General features: G+C 40.8%; 1 protein-coding gene across 2 annotated transcripts; it reads right to left on the reverse strand.

The window, feature by feature from the left end:
- Window positions 1-185: 185 nt before the first annotated feature.
- On the reverse strand, window positions 186-23,359 carry sap30bp (SAP30 binding protein). 2 transcript variants are annotated; one of them, XM_050059230.1, is made up of 11 exons: window positions 23,209-23,359; window positions 22,465-22,574; window positions 18,590-18,634; window positions 13,219-13,258; window positions 7,248-7,336; window positions 4,934-5,025; window positions 4,641-4,753; window positions 4,511-4,569; window positions 3,756-3,846; window positions 3,334-3,417; window positions 854-992 (listed from the first exon to the last, which is right to left on the reverse strand). In XM_050059230.1, the coding sequence occupies exons 1-10, from the start codon at window positions 23,300-23,302 to the stop codon at window positions 3,362-3,364; spliced, it is 789 nt and encodes a 262-aa protein (XP_049915187.1). In that variant the 5' UTR covers window positions 23,303-23,359; the 3' UTR covers window positions 854-992; window positions 3,334-3,361. The 2 variants fall into 2 exon arrangements, with proteins under 2 accessions (XP_049915186.1, XP_049915187.1); XM_050059229.1 differs by lacking the exon at window positions 3,334-3,417 and having other exon boundaries at window positions 186-992.
- Window positions 23,360-23,770: the final 411 nt, after the last annotated feature.

Genomic DNA, 23,770 nt, shown 5'->3' on the forward strand with positions numbered 1-23,770 from the left:
GAAAAGATAGATACACTGTGTGCGTTTGTGGGTGTCAGCAAGAGAGAGCCAAAGATTCTTCAGTCCAGATTCAGGCCAGTGCCTGCAGTCAACAGTGCTTGTTCTCAGCGTTCTTTCATTTTCATAGTCAAACACAAAGATGTAAACAGTTTGTGGAAATGACAAAAACAGACATTAACCCATCTGAAAAGGCAACATTTGATCCATTTATTCACCATATGTACAAGTGTATAAAATCTTACCTTAGAGCCAGTCAATATGCCAATGACAAAAAATAGCTGAGGAAAAAAAAAAGATGCACATGTCGAGCCATAACACATTATTGCCACAGAAGACATGAAAACTATGGATAGAAAAATAAACACTTTCAGATAATTCTACCAGGTCTGTTCGCAACACTTATTCAACCATTGTTGCACCCTTGTTCTCTTTAACTGTCTTAAACTAACAACTGTTGCCAACATATTAAAAAAATTAATGACAGACATTTTTTATCAGCATGAGATCTGCATGCATCACACGTTAAGATTTTCAGAGGACTTGTGAGCATTTTTACCAAACTGTAAATTTGGCTTCATGATGCAGTAGTGCAGGTAGAATCCCAGAGATAGAAGGCAGTTAAGTCTTTAGATAAGTCTTTGTGTCGCAGAGCATATTTGTGGGTTGCTTCGAAAAATGCACACTGAACACCCATCAGTTCATTTGTCCTCCTTTTGCATCTTTTCACATAAATAATGAGCACAGGACAACACAGGTCTTCCAGCATCACTCACTCTTATAGACGAGCATGTTTCTGCACATTCTGTGTGCTCACTGCTTCGCCTTCTTTAGGATGGTGCCCACTGCAGATATGACAGTGGTCTTGGTGCCGCTGGCAGTGGTTGTCACGGAAACGACGGCAGGCAGGGTCGCGGTGGTAGTGATGAGGGTGGGCTGGGCCAGGGTCACGGGGATCGCAGAGTCCCACTTGCTTTTCCTCTTCTGGGCTTCGGCTGATGAGAGGAAACACAGGGGAGGAGTGAGTTATGTGAGCTGCACAGGAATGGGTTGCCTGACACTACACTGAAGAAAGAGCTGACATTGCTAAAGTTCAGAAGTATTAAGTAGATGGCGGTGAAGCAAAGCTTTTCGTTTAGGTTCTACTGTGTACACGTATTTTGCACTTTTTCACTGATGTGGCGGAACTGCAGCAAGAAACGCAGCGATGTACCAACCAAGGCAGTGAAGAAAAAGATTGCTAGCTTGCAAGCATACGTTTAAATGATGTTCAATTTCAGCCCCTCTAGCATCAGTTTTGGATGCTCAGGGACAGCATGTCAATTTACACTTGTTACATGTATAGTGTATTTTCGAAATAAACCTCTATTGTGACAGGTAAACTTCTAAGGTTTACTTCAGTTTTAGGTATAAAAGTACTTGGTTTAGAAAAAAGATCATGCTTAGGGTTAAAATAATTACATTTATTACTAGGGGTGTAACGGTACACAAAAATCTTGGTTCGGTACGTACCTCGGTACACAAGTCACGGTTCGGTTTTTTTCGGTACAGTAATGAAAAAAATAGACAACTATTAAATATCTTTTACTTATTGGTAACCTTATTAAAACATACCACCACAGCAGTTAACTCTTTTTACACAATTTTGTTTCACAATATATGTTTCAATTTTGAATGAAACATATATAAAATCCTGCTGTTTTTTTAACACATTTTTTGAATGAAAAATATAAATATACATTTCTGCTTTAACAGTTTTACTCAATTAAAATAAAAAGTATAGTGCAGCTGGTCAGCTTTAAAGCCTGCTCAGATTCAGTTTTACTAGGAACTTACTTAGCTTTCCCACTTTGTTAAAGTGCAGTAAACAAAACATGCTTATATCTAAAGTGCAGCTTAAACAATTTTACTCAACTCCAATGGCGTTGGTTATTTCTTTAGCGCGATGGTCAGGGAAACGCTCTTTCTTTTTAAACGACGACGATATCGTAGTTTGCACCAGATTGCTTTTTCTAGTCGTGCCGGTTAACGTTCAAACTCGGGTGGTGTCGCTTTAGATGCGTTAGCATGTTAGACGTGTTTCCAAGTACATACCCGACCGCTGTTCTGCAGTGTCGGCACACTGCTTTTGTCTTGTCCACTTGTTTATTTCCATCTTCGTATTTTACCCTGAAACCAAAGTGTTCCCAAACGGAGGACTTAAGGTTTGCGGGTGGGTCTTCAGGTTCGTCAGGCTCACTTGCCATGTTGTCAAAATGCGAGAATGCGCTGCACAAAGTGAAAGCGGAGATTTACGGTCGGACTCGGTCCGTCACTCAATTATGTCCGTCGGGGAACTAGATATTTTAAACGGTTCGGCTCGCAAAAACGGAATTAAAATAAAACAAAATAAAATAAAATAATATCCTGCGCCCAATAATTCGGTACAGGGTCGTGCCGAACCGAAAGTCGTGCACCGAACGGTTCGACACAAATACATGTACCGTTACGGCCCTATTTATTACTAATGTTACGTCATGTGACATATGTTACAAAGTTCAAATTAAATGTTGATGGTTTCCTGAATGAAAGTCCTATGTTTGTTTGACCCATCCACCATTCCTTTCTTCTATCCTAGACACACTTTCTCAGTCTTTATACAACATCTGTTGTTCGAAGTGTCTACTAATGACGAGACCCCGTGTGTCTCCAAGGTGCCTTGGTGCTGTGGTTTCAGACACAGAGGGCCATAGACCAAGCGTCTGTATTTGATGAATTGGGAGAACACCCTGTTGTTCTCTAAATGTTCCATTAGGGACTCTGCCTAAATCTGACAGGATAATTACAAATAGAGCTGAAATGCTCAAGAAATATGCATATAAAATCTGAAAAATCAAAATCTGATATTGGGAAAATAATGACAAAAAAATGAATTTTAAAACTTATATTGCAGTTGAATGGCCTCTGTAGCTTAAAGGAATTGAAGAAACTATTTCCCCTACCCAGCGTCTTACAAGAAGCCAAGGGGTCCTACATAAACTCATAATGTTCTGCCCAAGTGTTTTCACATGAGATTTCTGTATTTGTTTTTGTCCTCGCTTTTATTTTCTCTAGTTTGAAGAGGGCGCGGCACAGTTGGAAAAGGGCTACGTCATGTATGTCTGTGTAACAATCACAGGTTAGCTACCTTTGAATCAAAATGTGACAGTTGTGTTGATGTTTGCTTGTGCTGCTGTCAATCACCTCTCATCAAAGACACCAACACAGATGAAGCAGAATATTTACCGTTTATGCAGAAAGATTTAAAACCAAGTTTTCAGAGGCTTTAATTAATGACCATGAGGAAGGGAAACTTGCCTTGCTTCTCACTAGCATAGGTGGAGATTTAGAGAGTGATGGTTTGATGGTTCTTCATGAGTTTGTTTTTTAAATTCTTTTGAACTGCAGCATGAGAGTGAAAGAAGAAGAATGAAAGCACACTAATACAGGCTGATCTAACATAAGAAAAATCTCTCTTACAACTTAAAATCGGCTCATTCACAGTGTCTCACAGTTTATTAGACTGAATCTCATAACTGATTTTCTTTGTGGATAAGAGATAATTACATTAAATTACATTATCCTCAATAAGGAAGAACACAGCTGCTGTGGCCTTAGCAATAATGTGACAACACTTAAATCAGACTTGTGTAGGAAATGTCATGTAAAGGACATTTATGTAGCTAGGTGCATCTCTGAAAGAAACCCAATTTGTGACGTGCAGCGTTGTGGTTGTTTACCTGTGGCTGTGGTGGTGGTGCTGCTGCTGGTGGTGGAGGCTGCTGTGCTTGAGGGGTTGGTGCCCTTCTTAGTCCCTGTGACAAACTCAATCTGTGAAACAGAGGAATCATTAGAACATTGATTTGATTCCTGGTGCTTTTTGATGTGTAACCATTTTAAACCACAACCACAGTCTACTGCCGCTGATAACTGATTTACTCAAGGGGCATTGGCAGTAACCGTGTTTGTGAGAAGAAGAAAGTTACTCTCTCCCTCTGTCTCATTCTCACATCAAAATCTCACTCCTCTTATCTGTAGCCTGCATACCACGGACATTTCACAGAAGAGAATCATAAAGCAGCTCCTGTAAGGTACATGTTCATTCAAGTCCACTTTCTAACCGAGGTGCAGCTGCTGGAATGATGCTGCTGCTGCTGATCATAGCAGCGCGTATCACCTCTGAATGATTAATCAGCGTATCTAGCAAAAGCAAAAATGGCTGGCAAAGAAAGACACACTCAGGTGTTTTTAAAGTGCACATCTACTGGAGATGTGAAAAACATTGAACAACACGTATGGGCATGGCTCAGCTGTTAAAGCTGCACTGGGCTGGGCCTGAGCTGCAGTTACGAGAGCTGAACTTGGCAATGCCGATTTCTGCGCGTGTCTGATGAAGGATGTAAAGTAGAAATTAACTGCAGCTGGTGGAGACTTGCCCCTGACGCAGACAGAGGAGACAACTGACAAATCCTCTTTTTGTTGTTGTTTGACTCACCTTGGTCCGTTCCTTCTTGGCTTTCTCCAGTTTGTCCATCTCGACTTTCTGGGCTTTGGCTGAAACGACAAGAGGCATATATTAGTGTTGATTTCTAAACACAGAGATGTGAATAAGTTAATGAACTCACCTAAAGCTTCATAGTAAGAGTCCTCTGACCAGCCATGAGGATCAAACATATCTTTTGGGTAGTTGGTTCCCAGTTCATCTATGCTGCAGAACTGAATGAGCTTCTCGTAAATGCTAAAAAACAAACAAAGAAAAAGCTAATAAGACACTTTGTTGTTCATTGTTGTTTAACAGATCTGAAACAAATGAGCATGTTAAGTGTTTACACCAAAGTGTATCTGGTATCATGTGTTAATAGCGCTTCGTGTTTGTGTGTGTGTTGGTTTGGGTGCGTTCCTTAGCGGAGCTGCATACCTTGGGTTTCTAAATTCTTTCTTTTTCTGGATGTGGCTGTTTGTGTCAAAATCTCCATGGAGCTTCCTCTCGTACAGCTTGTGGATCTTGTCCTGTTACAAATCAAACAAATCAATGAAGGACGTGAACAGACGCCAGGTAATCTCTCAGTGTAACACAATCAACACCTCTGCTTTGACTCAGCTTCCTCCACACTCTACATTTGGCAGGATACACTGTCAATATCATCAAATAAACAAAACCTTTTAACGACCAGCTCTGCTGGAGCAAGGGTCAGCCTGAATGGAGCTATTGTGTATAATGTTTCTGAAACCTCTGGGAAATATTTGACAACCAGGTTCAACTGAGCCACAAGGAGCTGGCAGATGTAGCCAAGGCATTCACAGTGATAAATGAAGGCTAACATGGAAAAAGATGGAGGAAGGGAATGCTGCTAAAAATGAGACGCTATTACTCCTTTGTCACTGTCTCCCATAATGACCCATTTTGTTAAAAATAATTGTTAAAAATAACTGAGTATTTAAAATAATTTAGGGATTTCTGATCTGCCACCACTGTGATTAAGATTTGGTGAAGCTCAGGCAAAAATTCTACTTGTGTATTGGTGCCTGGTGGAGTTCTTGAAAACAAACATATTTTTTTTTGTGGTGTTTCTTATTGAACGGCAGTGGCGTGTAGTAGCCACACCTTCCAACGTTTTGGTGACATCTTAGCACGCCCAACTGCCAAATCTGTCAAAATACCCTGTTCAACTTCAACACACATGGGTTGTAGCTGCTGTGGGAGTGTGAGCTCAGCGCTGGGGACAGTTGTTAGAATCTGCCTGGGTGCGCACATACAGTGACAGGGCTAACTATTAGCACCACAGCTAACGTTACCTAATGATTATTAATGAGTTTAACGACTGAATCAAGCCTTTTCGGCGTTGATGTGAGTTAATTGGGACCGAACGGCTCTTTGTTGGACATTGGCCACTGCTGTGTTAACGCGTGCTAAATGGGCAGATGTTGAACCGACTGTCAACTAGGATGAGTGGCTCCGGAGACGGCAGCAACAGAAAGTTTACTGACAAGGCGGGGTATCTAAATGACAGAGAATTGGATCCCCAATGCAAAAAGGATTGAGTGCAACTATTGTTTGAATGTAGATGTTTCCATAATACTTGGTAATGGGTTATTTTGGTCCATATGTTAAAACACATCAAGTATCGAGACAGAGTGATAACATGGCATCTGTAGGTCCTTGTCAGGTATATGTAAAGGGTGTTTTAGGCATTTGTTGTTTTTCGAAGGACAAATCTGAGGCTCACTGAAAACCTGAGCTCTCAGACTCTGGCAGTCAATGGAATGTTCAAACCTCAAGGTCAGAGCATGATTGCAAAAGGCAAAAAATGGATACATTCCAGCGAATGGTGAAACGAACTGCAAGAAACATATTCTGAGAATTCATGTGTCTCTGTTTCTCCGTGCCCTAAGGGCAGGGATATCCAGGCTGTTCTGGTGAAGGTGAATCATTAGTTGTTCATCTGATAGGAGGGGGAGTGCCAGCCCAGCGGGGATATTGCTGAGCTGTATGCTTACTAAGTCAGCTGTGTGTCCTGACGTGCCTTGGTTCCTCGCAGAACGAACCTTATTGCAGCTAGACGCACCAAATGTACAGCAGCGAGGCAGGAAGAGAGCAGCGCTGGTGATACTAAATTGATAGAAGATGACACTGTGTGTTGGTTTAATTACAGGGGTGAGTCTCAGGATTTATGTAGCCACCAGAATTTTTTTCTAACCCCAGAGGGAACGAGGGAACGAGGGAAACTTCTAAATTATTCACTTGGCGTGGAGAACAGGTTATTTTGACTGCATCAACATCAAGATGACTAGTCTCTGGATGAGATAGCTTTTATCCCAAAACACCTTAAACTTTAACTCTTGACTCTTGAACTCACGTATGCCAAAGGGGAGAGCGCAGACTGTGTTAGGAGCTGTGGCAAGTCTTCATCTTTTCGTAGGATGAATTTAATACTTGAAAAGTTTCCACAGTACATAAAACAAGCCTACAGACATGTTAAAACACACAACACATGGCACCAGGACTATTCTATCAAGCTTTTAAAAACACCCACAACCCGAGTTAAACCCACACGCCCTCTCCTCTGGTCTGATTAGCAGAAATAACTGTGGCCTTCGTGGTGATATAAAAACTGCTTGCGCGAGATGATAGCAGCAGTATATTGGGTGTAAGTGAATAGTTTGCTACAAGCTCTGCAGTGAAAGTTATGTGGTTAAGAAACATATCATAATAACAGTGGAGGTGTGTCTACCTGTAATTGGCTCGAGCAGCGTCCAGGGGGCTCGGGGGGGATCCTGATCTCATCAGGTGACATGTTCCTCACTTTCTCTGAGAACAGGGCTGGCAAGAAGACACAAAAGCAACATAAACATGAGCGCTTATGTGATTTCACTTCAGTGGCTTTTCCCTCTCTTGCATGTTTTTACATGCTGAATAAGGATTATCTGAGAAACCATTGTTACACAAACACAGTAAGATTGAAGCAAATCTGTTTTAGTGTTGAATTAAGAAATGACAAATGAGAAGAAAGGTGGGATATGGATATGCACTGGAGAATAAACTCAGTTAATCAAACAAAGGTTCACTGTGTGATAAGCAAACATTGCTGGTGAATTCCTGAGCATCCCGTTGTTCATCATAGTCCTTAACTGTATGCCAGTGGTTTTTATAGGGCAGGGTGGTATGAGGAGTGCACGTCCCGGGCAGGGAGTGGCTGTTGTTGGGGCTTGTAAGGAGAAGGGCGGCTCCTCTCCCCTCCCTCCCTTTGGACCCGTCCCTTGTTTTGCTCTGCTTGCTCGACTTGGCTCCCTCTGCTTTCTCTGACTGCAGGCCAGGCATTCTTCAGTGTCACTCTACATCCCAGTCAGACAGATAGTCTTTACAGTCATTCAATGCTGTCAATCATGCTGCGAATAAGTGCTGCAAGCTGTGCACTGTGTGTGATTGTGTGTGATTGTGTGTGTGTGTGTGTGCGCGTGTGTGCGCGTGTGTGCACATGTATAAATGCAGGGGCTCGTTCATGGTGATATTCTACACGGATCGCTGACATGTAGAAACTTGACGGGACACGAGAAGATAATTTTCTGAAGTGCTGCCTTTTAGCTTAGCCTTAGCGAACATTTCATCCATCAAAACACAAGAGGAAAATTCCACAGTCACAAACTCTTACGCTTCCAGCAAATGGTGATGTGATGTGCCCAGGACATTTTTGTGTTTTGTTGAAACAATTAAGTTTAAATTAAGTTTAAGTTTATTTATCCCCCTGAGGGGAAATTCAATGTTTTCACTCTTGCTTGTCAATTACACACAGGTCTGAAAGACACACATGCACAAACAGGACCTCCACAAAGTGGAGAGATGTCAGAGTGAGGGGGCTGCCCTTTGGTCAGGCGCCCGAGCGGTTGGGGGGTTCGGTGCCTTGCTCAGGGGCACCTCGGCAGTGCCCAGGAGGTGAACTGGCACCTCTCCAGCCACCAGTCCACGCTCCATATTTGGTCCGGACGGGGACTTGAGCAGGCGACCCTCCGGTTCCCGACCCAAGTCCCTATGGACTGAGCTACTGCCGCCCCATTACATTTTTTTTGAGAATTGTATAATATTAGCAAAGTTTTTTACACTTTACATAAACAAATCTGAATTATTTTTTTTTAATCAAAATCCATTAAATTTGTCTAAAAGAACTGTGACCACAATATGTACTAGGTGGAACAGTTTACAGTTGAAAACTGCTGTGCTCTGACCTACATGCTAATGTTAGCATGTTCACAATGACAATGCTAACATGATGATGTTTAGAAGGTAATGTTAACCAAACGAAATGTCTGAGCGTAGCATTTTAGCAGTTGCCACTAAACACAAAGTGCAGCTGAGGCTGAAGGGAATGTCATTAGTTCTGCAGGCATTTGGTCATGAATAGCTGTAAAAAAAAATTATTGCAATCAAAAAGTTGCTGAGAAACCATAGCTTAAAAATTAAACCATGTGGTGGAGACAATTTCTAAATGACCTCAAACACATCTTTGGCATTTCTAGACTGTAATTTCTTGTTACTCATCTGCAGACAGATTTGTTTTTTACAGATATATCATATATGCTTATTATCCATCATATGGTGCTGCAGACATAAAATACATACTGGGGATGAAAGATATTGCATTTTTTGCCAATATCCAACATATTTTATAATTCATTTTGGTCAGCGCCAATACATGCACATATTTCTTTACACCTAATAGCAGAGGACATCAAGTCTCTCCTGCAGTATGATTAACATGGTATTATGCCTACTCTTACTGTGATGGCCCACTGTGACAGTACGTTACGACTGTACATCATTATTCATTTGCTGAATCTGTTTTCATTACACTTAGTCGCATTTACCTTTTATTAATACACTAACTTTACAGCTTTCTTAAGAGTAAAAACTTTTCTGTGATATTTAGAGAATTTTTCGAAATTTTGTTATTTGCACATTTAAAATGTGCATATAAACAGCTGGATGGAGACTCACCTAATGTCTATGGCCTGCATGAGCTCTTATGTTACGGCTGACTGACAGGAATATATGATTTGCTTCTGCATGCTGAAAATGTTGATGTTGTTGTCACTGTTTAGCCCAACAATTGTGTCCAAGAACAGGTTCAGTAGCTCTGCACGCTGTCTCTCTATACTGGCTACAATACGTCTGTTGACATAAATATTGCTAGTCTACAGTGAAGCAATCCTTCCCCGTGGGACTGTGCCAGAGCTGAACTTTGGAGTGTTTGTCTGCAGACGGGATGCTGTGACACACTCTTTCCACCAGTCCCTCCCTTCTGTATGTTCCTTGGTCTGCTAGTCATGTGGGACCACAAATCTACATGTGGAGATACTGACTTGTCACCCTGAGCTCCCTTATGTCTGGAAAGTTCAAAGGAGGAGCAGGACCCCACCCTGCTCCATTTGCTTCACCGCTAATAAGGTTCTACCACCGAGGCAAATGGGGCAGGGCGTCGCCTTAGACACACAAGTAATGCAGAGCTTGCATGTATGCATGTTCACACACATATTTGACAGCAAAAAGTGAACAGGTATGCAGTTGCATGAAGATAAATGGTTCCATGCATGTAACTAGTCTGTACACCCTGTGTCTTAAAACACAGAACAAACTGTAGCCTCCAACAATACAAAAACCTGACAAGGCAAGTCTGATGAGTCACGGGCATTAGGTGGTAGCTTGGTATTTCAGTTAACTCTCTCACAGACGCACACTTGCACACACTGTCACAGACAATTACACACTGTAGCTGCAACAGGGGCTTCACATTGTGGGAGCCTGCTCATCTACTCGAGACAACAGAAGATTAGTTGATCATTTCAAAGCCTTGTTGGACAAACTCTAATTTAAACACTAAAATAAACTCCGTAGCCTCCACAGTAGCAAAGGAATAAATCACAGTAATAAATATCCCTGTTTAATTCAGCTCAGCATAAGAGGAATATTCTCATATAACAGCAGTACTGTCAGGACAGACATGGAGACACAGAGTAACACAGAGACAGAGAACAGATTATACTCTGCAACAAAATTGCCATCTGTCCTCCAACAAAACAGACCGAAGTCAAACTCTGTGCCCTGAGGGTCTTTTTGGATGGACAGACAATGTCTGTCTCTTCAGTGAACAGACAAAGAGCTGTCTTCAGCCTGCTGACGGGAGGCCTTTTGCCAGACCCACTGTGACATTTACTGACAGACGAGTCAGAGGAGCCAAGCTCTGCTGCAGTAATGTCAAGTGTCCAGGCCCAGGCTATGAGTCACACCCCGCCACTACAGTGCACTGATAGTGCTGGTGGCTGTTTTGTAAACTAAAAATTGCTCTGGTGCATTTCCCTTTCCAATGCGACTTCTTTTTATGGCTGCAGCAAACCAGATGAGTGGAAGTGATGATGATAGAGGGAGTAAATCTGTGGGCTGAAGCCACCAAGTTAATTCAGCTACTGCTGCTGTCTGTCCCATGTGTGCTGGAGGAGGTCCAGAGGGAGGCTTCTTTCTTTAGGACACATTTAGAATACAATATGAGCATGCAAAGATGGAAGAAGATGTGAGAAATTAACTTTCATTAACCTATTCATTATCAAATCAGCTGAATAAATCATCTCCTCCTTCAGGGCTCGAAAAACTACTAGCATATGCACTTAACTTGGTTCAGCTACCAACTCATGCACTGACCATAAGACTCATGCAACTGACCTTTCACATGCTCGCACACCACAGTCTTTACGCGCCACGCATCCTACTCATGCAGTGAAGAAAGACGTTTATAACAGATAACATCACAGAGAGAAAAGAAGATAAGAACAGTCCAAGGACAGACAGACAGACAGACAGACAGACGGAACAGAACGGCACAACAGCAGCACCGTATGTAAACACTGCGGTCAGGGCAATTGCAGTTGCCAAACTGTGGTGAAGTTAGTTCAAAGTTGGATATTGGACATTCAGTCTGGACCCAGCAGTTCAGTGAGCTCACCTCCCAGCCCTCCGTTTAACTGCCGGAGGGATCATCGGTGTATTACTGTTTAAATACTGGTAACACGAAACGGATGTATTTTCAATACTAAAATCATGAAGCTGTTGGTAATTGAAGTGTAAAGGGTCAACATTCAGTCTGTAATAATAATTATTTCATTCATCGATATGAACAAATATTTATATAAAAAGGAACAAAAGAAGTCGCCAAAGAATTCCTACTAGGACTGAAAAAAAAATCCTTTCATATTAGGTTTGCTAAGAAGCTGCTCAAAATGTTCCTATGACCATATAAAATCTCAAGTCCTTTCACTGTACATTACTGTAATTTCAGTTGGATCCAGCCATGGAGAAATCGCGGATAATAATGATGCAGTAAGAAAAGGGGTGCAGGTAAAATCTTTTGGTGCATGTAATTTAAAAAGTTACATGCACTGACAAAAAAATATTTCGAGCCCTGTACTTGGAGCCATTTAGATATTCCTTTCAAAATAACATCATTTCTCTCCGAGGATCATTCAGCAACACATTATTTTAATTAATGTAATCACTTCTACACCCTCATTGCAACACATTATTATATGTGTAGTTTCTGAGGTTATTTTGCAGTCACATGATGGATGAGGAATCGCAAGCATTGCATAATCTGTAATAATCATCAACAGCAGAGTGTGAAGTGTTAGTGCTAAAAGTTTATGGTGTTCATCAGACTGCTGTGTGAAAAGCCGCTCCCTGTCTCACTCATATCCTGTCTGATGCTCACTCACACACCTGTACAGGTCAGTTATTACTCATTAACCGCTGCCAGCTGCCTGGGTCATAACCCATCTGTCAGTCGGTGGACAAAGAAGCTTTTATAACTCACCTTGGTCTAGTTAGTGATTCACAGATTTACTGCACCAACACCCACAATAAAACCTAGAAGTCTTATTCTTACACTGTATCCTGTTTTATATTTTTTATCATACATGCAAACACATCCAGAAGTGGGTGTTATTCTGTATGGTTGTTATTTTCATCAATGACGAAAGGCTCAGTCATTTCCCTAAATAGCTGATTAAGTTCACTAAGTTAAATTTAAGACTTTTAAAATCTTTTTAATACCATATAGAGTAGGGCTGGGCGGTATGTCCTAAAATCAATATCACGATATTATTTTGGGGAGATGCGGTGATGGAATGATATTGCGGTATCGTCTTCTCTTTTTTTTTTTTTACACCTTAAATAAAACAATTTAAAAAGCCATACAAAACTAGGATGGAAACTATTGCTGTTGGTTTCCAGAACTAAAATTTTCCCCCTTGGTACCTACTCTGAAATAGAAGCTTAAAAAGCTCCTCAAAACGACGTTCTAAGAACTATCATTGTTCCTAGTTCTTGTGGTGAAAACACAAAAAATGGGGGTTCTTAGAACTATGAAAAAGTTCCTCCAGTCCGAAAACGCCTTTTGTCTCAGAATAAACTGCAGTGCCTATGCTCACTTTAATGAAAGACCATGTCAGCGAGTGCAAAAGTGTGGCACGCTGATGTGTTTTTAAAAAGTTTTAGGACAACGATGGAGCTCTGAGAGGAAGAAGATCTATCAGGCTTTTGTAACACTCACATTGCTTGTCAGTGGGATCGATTTGTTGTTGCCTTTTTTAATGGGATTTATTGACAACAAGCAGCAGCCTTATGTGTGTATGTGAACTCTCTATTTGTTTATGTGTACTCACCAACAAGTTCATTGGGGTCCTTTTTTTCTGCTTCTGAGATCTGTTAAAAAAAAAAAAAAAAAAAAAAAAAAGAGGGAAGAGAGGGGAAGAAGAGAGAAACAGAGAGAGATACACAGGATATTAAGGTCTCCTCTGATCAGGAGAATGTGAACATCAACCCTTGGTGAGGGGAAACATTAACAACACCAGTGACATATTATAAAACCATGTTCCCAGCTTGGATTTAGCTAATGGCAGTGGATTACACGTGGGTTGGTGTGGTGAACAGGCAGTTATTGAGAAAGATGTGGAGCTGAAAACAAAGGCTCATTCCATTTATACCTGAAACCTACAAATCACAGATGCTAATGCATCAGGTTGAACAGAATAGAAGCTGACAGGAGAATGGTTTCTCAGAAGTAACAGAAACCAGAATAGTAAATCTGGGCAGTTTCCAGTGAATGCCCGAGCTCAGCAGGGGGAGGAGGAGTCTTGTAAGGCTTCTAAAATATGCTGCCTGTTGTGCCAGCTCTGTGGGCATAACACAGGTTCGGCACAAAGGAACAGTGCTGTTATTCACGGGCATCATGTCGTCACCTAGCAACTGCACGGGCACATCAGAGAATTGTCCTGAAGCTGGCCAAATCACGAGGAGGAGGACAGAGAGAGGTGGAAGTGCAGCAGAGCCCCCTAGCAGATATCCAACCCCCCCCAAAAAAATTCATAAATGGCACCTGCTGCTTGAGACAGAGCCAATCAAATATTCTTCAGTTCACTAATCCACATCTGAAGGTTCTTTCCCATTTGGCCGTACTTCACAGGGAGGTCAGAGGTCACACTAAGCTATAAAACTGCAGACACCTCTGCGTCTCCAAGGTTTGTCTGGATAAAGAATTTAAATTTAGCTGCCGAGTACAAATCCAAGCCATGAGGAGAATTCATGTTAAATGCACAGACAACACCCGTGTAAGAACAGTGTCATGGGATCAATTTTCAAAAAGTTTCCAAAAAATGTTTTGACTTTTTTGGAGGCTTTTAAAGGCTCAATCCCATTTCTTATGTTTAGCCCTACCCCTTGTTTCTGAGTGTCTTCTGGCCCCTCGGAACAGAGATACAAGGGGTGGTGGTTGAAATCTCCCCCTATGAAATGGAACAGCCTTTCAAGACCCTGATTCGTCATTGGTATCATCATCTCCATTCATGGCTATTAGGTAAACTGAAGCTACTATGGCTGTCTAGGTATTATCAAGATGACAAGTGCCATTTATCTGATCGACACAGAAGAGCATGGATGCTTGCAATTTGTTCACAATTTAAGTTTTGTGCCATCAGTCAATCAAACAAGTCCTCAATTACAAAAGAACACGGCTTCATTATCAGGCTACTAGCAGTGCTCTGCAGGCTAACATTGGTAAGTGGTGGTAACAAGAGCAGCAACTTCATTGGTGGATTTATGTTATGACTGTTACAGAGAAAAGGTATGTCCATAATGTAAAATCAAATACAACAACAGCAACACAAACTACCTCCTCTTTCTTAGGTCTGACAACATAACCCTGATGATGTCACAACATAAAGCCTGCATCACAAACTGGAAGTGTGGGGTTCTAAAGATGTGGGAACTTTGTAGGCGGCAAACTGAATGAAATATGCTGTCAGGTTGCATTATGGGAAACGTAGCATCTGCTATTTTAGAGCTTGACTCCCACTAGAGACTAACAGTCAGGATATGTCGGCATCTGCTGCTTCATTTCTCCCCCCATCTGTCATCTGTTTTGTCTATCTTTTTCTATCTGTCTCTCTTCCCCACCTTAATGAAAATCCAGTAGAAATTTGTTTTAGTAGCCCTTTAAACACGTTTTAACACTAAATTACTGTTTATTTTCCAATTATAGAACTATGAGAATATCAAGTCTTAGTCTGTGGTTTCTATATGACAGAGGTGGGACTAAGTCAGTGTTTTGCAATTCACAGGTAGGTCTCAAGTCCAAAATCAAGACTGACAAGTCCCATATCAAGTCCCAAGTTCCAAATTTTGAGTCCTAAACAAGTCATAATGTGCTCTTTTTTGTTTGGCAGTAGTTGCTGCGTTGCGTTGGATTGAGTGTTTTCAAATCAAAAGGTTCAAGTCCAAGTGAAGTCATGAGTCACTGGCGTTAAAGTCCAAGTCGAGTCTAAAGTTATCAAATTTGTGACTCGAGACCAAGTCATAAGACTCGAATACACACCTCTGCTATTTGAAAAGTACACAGATGGGGTCTTTGCATCTACTTACAGTTAGAACTCACAATGCTTACATTTTTTTAAATTATAAAATTAAATAAATGGTAGATCAGTAGGTCATGATTTTTATCCCAGAAAAAGGCCTGTCTTGCTCAAACAGTACTGTACTAAGACACAGTGGTACTTTGAGTTAAATGCTAACATCACCATGCTAACATGTTCATAGACACAATGCCATCATGCTGATGTTTAGCAGGTGTAATATTTACCAGGTTCACCATCATAGTTTAACACTAAACATTAAGTAAAGAATAGGCTGATGTCAGTTTTGCATTCACTTGATCATAAATCAAAGTATCTTGAAATTGACATTTTAACCTGATGATGGCCTTTTAGGAAAAGGCATCACCAAAGTTATCCTCTATAAACCTTTATTGTCTGTCAAAGATTTCACAGCAATCCATCCAATAGCTGTTAAGATATTTCAGGGGAAGGGAGACCTTGCTACTCACTATGATGCCCTTCTGCTCAACTACTGCTGCATTTCCACTGCATAGTATGGCAAGGCTCTAATCATCTCGACCCGCTCTTTATGGTTTTCCTTTGACAAAAGTTGTGGATAATACCTGGTACATTTTTCGGTTCCAATAAAACTGAGCTGAAACTAGAAAGTAGAGTAAAACACTGCAGACCACCGATTGGTCAGAGAAAATCCTCACTTACAGGACACAGGACAGCCTGCACCAATCCACCATTATTGAAAAGCCAAGCTACCACTATTGACGGACTCAGGTTTTAAACTAGAATTACTGCCTTGCGGTTGTATGCCTCCGCCAACAAGTCCAGTTACAGTTTAAATCCATGTCTGTCCAGACTCATATGTAACCATGACAGAAGACAAAGCATTCAAATATGGATGTTGCTATGCTACACACACATCTTCAACCAGGCAACACAGAGGATCTATGCAATCACCAGTTTTAAGATGGGCACCCAAGATTAGTGTTACCGATTCAGTATCTGACCAAAAGTCTCCCCTTCTGTTCCTGAGTTATGGTGTTGAATTATGGCCATAAGAGTTTCTGTAGAACATTATGATGTCGCAGTGAAGTTGACCTTTGAACTTTTGGATATAAAATGTTGTCACTTCATCATTTTACCCTGTTAGACATTTGTCCGAAATTTTGTCCTAATTAGTATATAATCAATGTTCACATGTTTTGGGAGGTCACAGTGACCTTTGACCACCAAATCGAATCAGTTCATCCTTGGGTCCAAGTCAACGTTTGTGCAAAATTTGAGAAAATTCCCTTAAAGCATTCTTGAGATACGAAGTTCACAAAACCAGGACGGGCAGACAGACAACCCAAAAACACAATACCGTCAGCCATTGCTGTTGCTGGCGTGGAGGCATAACAATGGCTGGGGATGTCAAGCTTTACGTAGCTCAGTTTAGTCGATCCCAGTCAGTTAAAAAAGGCCTTAACTGGCCCCAATATCGATCATTAAGATCGGATCAGGACGTCACTAAAAATGGCAGCCCACAAAACTACACAATACACTTTGCCGTACAGTTGACAAAGTGCAGATGTTCCTCTGGTTGTCAATTAAAAGATTCAGTGAGTGTCGCGTTGGAGATGATGTTATAATAGTTTCAAGTGGTGTCGCTACGGTGATCAGAATCCCACCTACACTGAGGGATTACTATCTGCAGTGGAAAACTAAATAGAGGAAAGGAACGGCTACAAAAAGTGAGCTGAGTTTAGTCGAGCCAAACCATGCAGTGAGAACGTGGCATATAAAGCATACACAACAAAGACGTCAACTTTATCAAAAAGAGAAACACTTCACAAAGACCTGCTGGCTCGAGCCCTGAGATCACACCACTATCTGCAATCCGGCAGACAATTCCCCAGACATAAATGTTTAAACTGAATTAGCCAATAAAAGTCTTGCAACACCGTATTAATAATAAATGTGAAACAAAGCTCTTTCCCAAAGTTACCGGGCAAAAGGCCACAGCCGTATTTCAAAGATGCCCTGAGTATTACATTGCCCTGGTTAAATAAGGCCCAAGTATTGTGTTGGTGACCTTCTTATCTACAGTTAGCTGGCACTGTATCAAAACACCAACTGCCATTCACAGCCAACAAATAAGATTCTGTCAACTAATAAAGCTGAAACAAAACCATCAACACAACGCCTAACATCATCATGGTCTTCTGCTGCTACAGGCTACAATACACATCACATGTCAGTTGAACTGTGAGCTTCGTAAAGGGCCTAGTCAACATAATAATTATCATTTTTACAAAGAAAACAACACGGTTTCCGTGACTTCCCTGGAAGTGTTGTTTCTCTTTCATGAGAATATTGCTCCACATGTTGATTCTTGTATTATTGGGAAATCACAAGATGACGCACAGTCTTATAATTACCATATCACAAAATCCTTACATTGCCAGCGCTGTTATCTCTGCTTCATGGCATATTAAAGAGACAAAAAAACAATACAACAACAGTTTATCAGATGATTATCAATCAAAGACAGGTTGTAAAACAAAGCCTCAGACAGAGCAGAATCTATCTCCTATTGTTCCTGCTTATTAGGTTTGTGACTCACTCTCACCTCACTGACCTGTACCAAACAGCACAGCAGGAAGCTGGCATGCTGTCCAGCTCACGTGGCTCTCTCTCTCTCTCTCTCTCTCTCTGTCTCTCTCTCTCTGTCTCTCTCTCTCTCACACACACACTCTCTCTCTCTCTCTCTCACACACACACACACACACTCTCTCTCTCTCTCTCTCTCTCTCACACTCACACTCACACACACACACACACACACACACACACACAAAGCAGGGTGGGGTTAGTACGGTGCGCAGGTCCAAGCAGTGTGCTCTGAAAAACAACACTGTTGGTTAAGCTCTTTACTTCTGAAGCAACTCGGACACACTCACACTGACCTGGTTTTACCTACATTAAATTCCTCATTTGATATTTGAGCTTTCAGCTGACATACATAAACCCACAGCACCATCTAGTGACCATGCTCCTTCATAGCATGTGATGACGGCTTTAAAAGTGCCATCCCATTGGGTTAGTCACATAACACATGAGAGCCTTTTCTAAATCCAGTCCATCCCACACCATGTGGGTGTTCAAATACCTCAACATCATCTGCGTCCCTCCCCTCGTCAGATTCGTCCATTTCCTATAAAAACAAAAATGCAGAGGGTTAACACCGTAAGGATCAAAAGGAGATTATAGAGCAGGAGGGGAACCAGGCAGCAGTACGGACCGGATGACAACCAGCACCCAGCGATGGACTGCAAAACTGTTCAAACCTTTTGTTATTTAACACTAGCTCTAATTCTCCTGTCTTTGTTAAATGAACATTTCAAACATTTTCTGGAACCTGTGTGACACAATAAAAAATACATCACCCCCAAAATGACCAGTTGTATATCAATTACTCACCCCCTGTTACATTGAATTCATGTAGAATTTTTGTCATGCCTCCATGGTGAACTGAAAATCCAAAAACACAAAGTCATAGGGGTCTACATATAAAAACAGCAAAACTATATCAAAACACCCGTTTACAAACTCTCACACAACTCGTGCGGTATAATCTAAGTCTCATTTATCCAGTTGTATGCTCAATTTTCCCCAAACACATGCATTTTCACCTTATATTTAAAACAGAACTGAAAGTTAAACTTATCTATGCTCTCTTCAAAGCCAGACTCCTTTGACAAAAACAGCGATTTTACCTTGCTGAACACAGGAGCTGCTGGTCTACCACTGCCTTGATCTGTAGATTGTTTGTGTTATTGTGTGACTTCGCTGAATCTGAATGAACCCTCTTATACACTAAAGTCACACAATATCACTAACAAATTAACTGATCGAGGCAAAAGTAGACAAGCAGCAGCAGTGTTCAGCGGGGTAAAATTACTGTTTTTGTCAATGGAGTTTGGCTGTGAAGAGAGCATAGATATGTTTCACTTTCAGTTCAGTTTTAAAGCAAGCAACTGGTTAAATGAGACTTGGATTACTCTGCACAAGTTTTGTGAGAGTTTGTAAACAGTTGTTTTGATATAGTTATGCTGTTGTTGAATATGTAACCCTATGACTTCAATTTATCAGGAATTTTGTCCGTTTTTGGATCCTTCGTTCACCACGTTCACAAATTCGACATAACACAAGGTGAAAAACTGATAAACAAATAGTCATTTGGGGGGTGAATTATTCCTTTAAAGCCTTTACACAGAAGGCACAAGTATCTATTTGGACTGAGAGAGAGAGGAGACTGGAGCGCTGCTGGTGTCCCTCAAACCACCGGTGCTCATGGAAGGGAAAAATGTCCAAAATAAGAGGAAAACTTTTGGCCAAAAAAATGGCACAAAAATATCCAAGTCCAGGCACTCAAGTGGGTTTGAAAAATGTAAAAGGCCTTTAATTTAGTGGGCTACATTCATTAAAATTACACCAACGCGTATCGGCTTGCGCCTTCTTCAGGGTGCAGTGACACAAAGACAAACAGAGTAATCATGGTTGCAATTACTACAAATGTGCACAGGTGAGCAAGAGTGAAACATGCAAAGTTTGTTCTGACCTGTAGGGGCAGTACTCAGTGAATACAAGACAGGAAGTACAAACATGAGGTCCTCCCATATGCAACATTTTTTCTCTCTAGCCACTAGAGGCACCAACCGGCAAACACATAGAGAGAAATATGAAAAAATAAATATAAGAACAAGATCCCTGAAACAACACAAACCCTGTTAGGGGTGGTGTAGGCAAAGGAGGATAAAATCCACACTAGGAATCAAACATTAAAGTACAGCATTTAGCATTAGTGAAGACATTATGGCAGAGATAATGAGAAGTTGCAAAAGTAGTAAAAAAAGTAGTAAAACTGAGGAAACCACTTCATAGCACATTTAGAAAAAATGTTGAGAATATCTAATCCTTAAAGGAAAAAGCACATCTATGAAATAGGACTGAAGCAATGACTACAAGAAAGATGTGAGATCAAAGTCTTCATTGAGGCCAGGGTAACTGGTTGAAACATGAATTATCCAATGGCTAAACACTACAAGGAGGCCAAACATGGAAGTGATGCAACTCTAAGAGTGTCAGGTATTGAGGCCATCAGCTTTGATGCCAGGGGTGGGGACAAAATTAAACGCCTTAAACAAAGGGAGGCATACTGGATTTATGCCCTTAAAGGCACCAGTTACCCTGGCCTCAATGAAGACTTTGATCTCACATCTTTCTTGTAGCCCACTAAATTAAAGGCCTTTTACATTTTTCAAACCCACTTGAGTGCCTGGACTTGGATATTTTTGTGCCATTTTTTTGGCCAAAAGTTTTCCTCTTATTTTATCTATTTGGACTGTTCAAAAGTAACTTAAAAGGGGCACCTCACTAATTTTACGTAAGCTCAGTTTTACAATATTTTCTGTGGCTCTGGAGGGAGGTTTCTTAAGTCTTAAAAATAACACTGATGATGTCATCAGGGTCATCTTGGCTGCATTATGGGAAATGCAGGATTCAGTGTTGTTGGAGCTTTGCCCATACTAGTGACTAAAGGTCAGGATATCTTGGCCTCTGCTGCTTTGATCTGTCTCTTGTGGGTCACTTTATGAAACTGCAATACTAAAACACTGGAGTACTCCTTTATTTAAAGCTTTTGGACACCATTACTGTTTGACACTGTAACAAGATTGCTTTTACAGTGTTTGAAAGTGTTTTGTACTTGGTGGTAAAAGCTGACAGGCTAAAATAAGTAACCAGAAAAATTCAAACCCCAGTACAATGTCGTATAAACCAATAAACATTTTGTATATCTATGTTAGAGTAGTATTGATTACACTGTATGACTTTGAGGGAGTAATTATGTTGTTGTACTGATATGGTGTTTTTAATTATTTTTGCTGCTTCATTTACTCAAACGACAGGAACAAAACATTAAATCATTCATCCATATAATGCAGTCAAATAAAACAAGTGACGCATGACAGACTCAGACATTACCAGTAAACACACAAACAACTACGACCAAACTCTCTGTGCAAGCCTTTAGTTCAGCAGGCATGCAAGAAGGCATACAGCACTTAGCCCCAATCGACCATGTTACAGTTAACCATGTATTTAAAAGCAGTAACAAGCAGTAACGCACATACAGATATGATATGAAATGCAGGTTCTCTTTCAAAATAGAAGTTTATCATTGTAGCATTTCGTGTTTGGGTCCATAAATTGTAGTAAACAAAATGCCTATCACAATCTCCTGAAGGTGATATCCTCAAATGTGTTTTTCTTTCTAACTCATGGTCCAAGCCCAAAATCTAATTCACTTTAAGACGTTAGAGAACACAGAAAAGCAGAATATCATCACATTTAAGAATGAATTTTTGGTGTTTTTACTGATCAATTAATTGTCAAAACACTTGCAGGATTATTTTCTGTAGATTAACTAACTGATTAACAGCATTATCAAATAGAAAATAATAATAAATAAATAGAACTCTAGTTAGGCAAGCATTTTCTTTACATTCGGATAATGGATTATATCTTTAATATCTGAAATTTTGGTTTCACTTCAATGTAAGACTGAATATTTAAAAACCTCGATCAAGATCTGGCTTTCAAGATCCCTGTCACCCTACACTAGTACAATCATGTATTGATTCAGTTTGATGATTACACACTCACTACAAAAACACATCTGATTTCGCATACGATGCAGCTACTGCCACAGCAAGCATCAGTGTGATCCTGTCAGCCTCCTCATCCCCCCAGAGTTCAATAACCACTCAGACTCAGTGAAGACATTAGATCCCACCATGAGCATGTCAGAGAGTACCATATTCTCCCACACCACCCAGTGCTACACCTTTTCTCTCACTTCAAACACTCAACCAAACATCAGTGGAATCCAACTGAATGGTCAATATAAATTAAACTGAGAGTACATCATGTTCCTCTCAGCAAGAAACACATTTTCAAAAATCTTATAACTCAAATACTGACCGAGTTGCTCTCTCTGCTGTCTTCATCTCCAGACACCTTATCATCAGCATCCTCAGTCCGGTTCAGGTCATCATCCCCATAGCCGTATACCAGACCACTTCCACGCCCCCCTAGAGACAGACAGAGGAGAGAGGCACAGTCACTCACAACACAGATAAATGTAGCACAAGAGGCGAACAACATCACTGGCAGCAGGCACTGAAATATGACGGACTGAAGTCAAACTGGCAGGGCATCAGGGCATCTCCATTCAAGAACTGTACCAGTTAATTTTATGTCACACACACACACACACACACACACACACACACACACACACACACACACACCTGTAAAAGCACTCAGGATTTAACATTAAATCCTAAGATTACATTGATTTGTAAAACTGGAGCTAAGAAGTGACACCACTAATTTTACAGCAAAACGACAAACACCTCTGAAGACCTTCACGTTTCTTTTATCTAACGTTGTATGTGCCAGGGGAGACTCAAAAAGGCCAAAACAAAACTCCGCTGAATTAACTTTACATTGTTTAACTGCAGTTTTATTTATTCATAACTGCAGTTTTATTTATTCATAACAAACACGTCTTGAATATATCGGACGTTGTCTGTAAACTAGCTAAGCTAGCTACAAGCTAACGTTAGCTACCACATGAAAAGCCGGGGTAAGATTCGCACAGCAACAAACAGCTACTTTTAGCCACTAATTAAAGACACAGCTATAAAATATATTATAATATACCTGTCTCTTCTGGCTCGGGGTCAGAGTCAGGCTCTGAATCGTCTCCATAGTCCGCCAAAGAGGAAAGCAGAGCACTCTTTTTACCGCTCGCCATTGCTGCTCTATGCGTCGCATAAACGCCGGTCGCAGAGTAATAACGTTAGTGAAATTGTATGACGTAAACTCAGTGCTGCACCGGGAGATGTAGTCCTTATGCTTATATGGCGATGCCGAAAACCCTTGGAAAACCTACAGTCTGTGGCAGAACAAAGGCAATTGTTCAGCTTCTCATCACACCTTAATTCTTTGAATGTGAGCATTATTAATTTATAACACAATTTAAGAATTCAATTTAAGACCATACAGTGCTAATACAGAGACAAAACGCAACAATTATACAAACAAAAAGGAAAATGCTTTGTTGACCAATACTAGAAAGGATGAAAAAAGAAGAGGACATGTCACCTAACATGTAGACGTGCACTCTCAACTTCACTATCTTATGAAAATTAGCATTTTTTTCTGTGCCTTAGTATATCCAGCTGTTGCAGTTGCATTTTTTCCCAATAAATCAATGATAAAT

This window comes from Epinephelus moara, chromosome 13, assembly GCF_006386435.1.
Source record: "Epinephelus moara isolate mb chromosome 13, YSFRI_EMoa_1.0, whole genome shotgun sequence".
Taxonomy (NCBI): Eukaryota; Metazoa; Chordata; class Actinopteri; order Perciformes; family Serranidae; genus Epinephelus; species Epinephelus moara.

Excerpts from the sequence above, each read along its gene's own strand:
- sap30bp (XM_050059229.1), bottom strand. The coding sequence starts at position 23,302 with ATGGCGAGCGGTAAAAAGAGTGCTCTGCTTTCCTCTTTGGCGGACTAT. Across the intron at positions 18,635-22,464 it reads ACAGCAGAGAGAGCAACTCG|GAAATGGACGAATCTGACGA; the intron begins GTCAGTATTTGA and ends TTGTTTTTATAG. Across the intron at positions 13,259-18,589 it reads GGGACGCAGATGATGTTGAG|ATCTCAGAAGCAGAAAAAAA; the intron begins GTATTTGAACAC and ends TTTTTTTAACAG.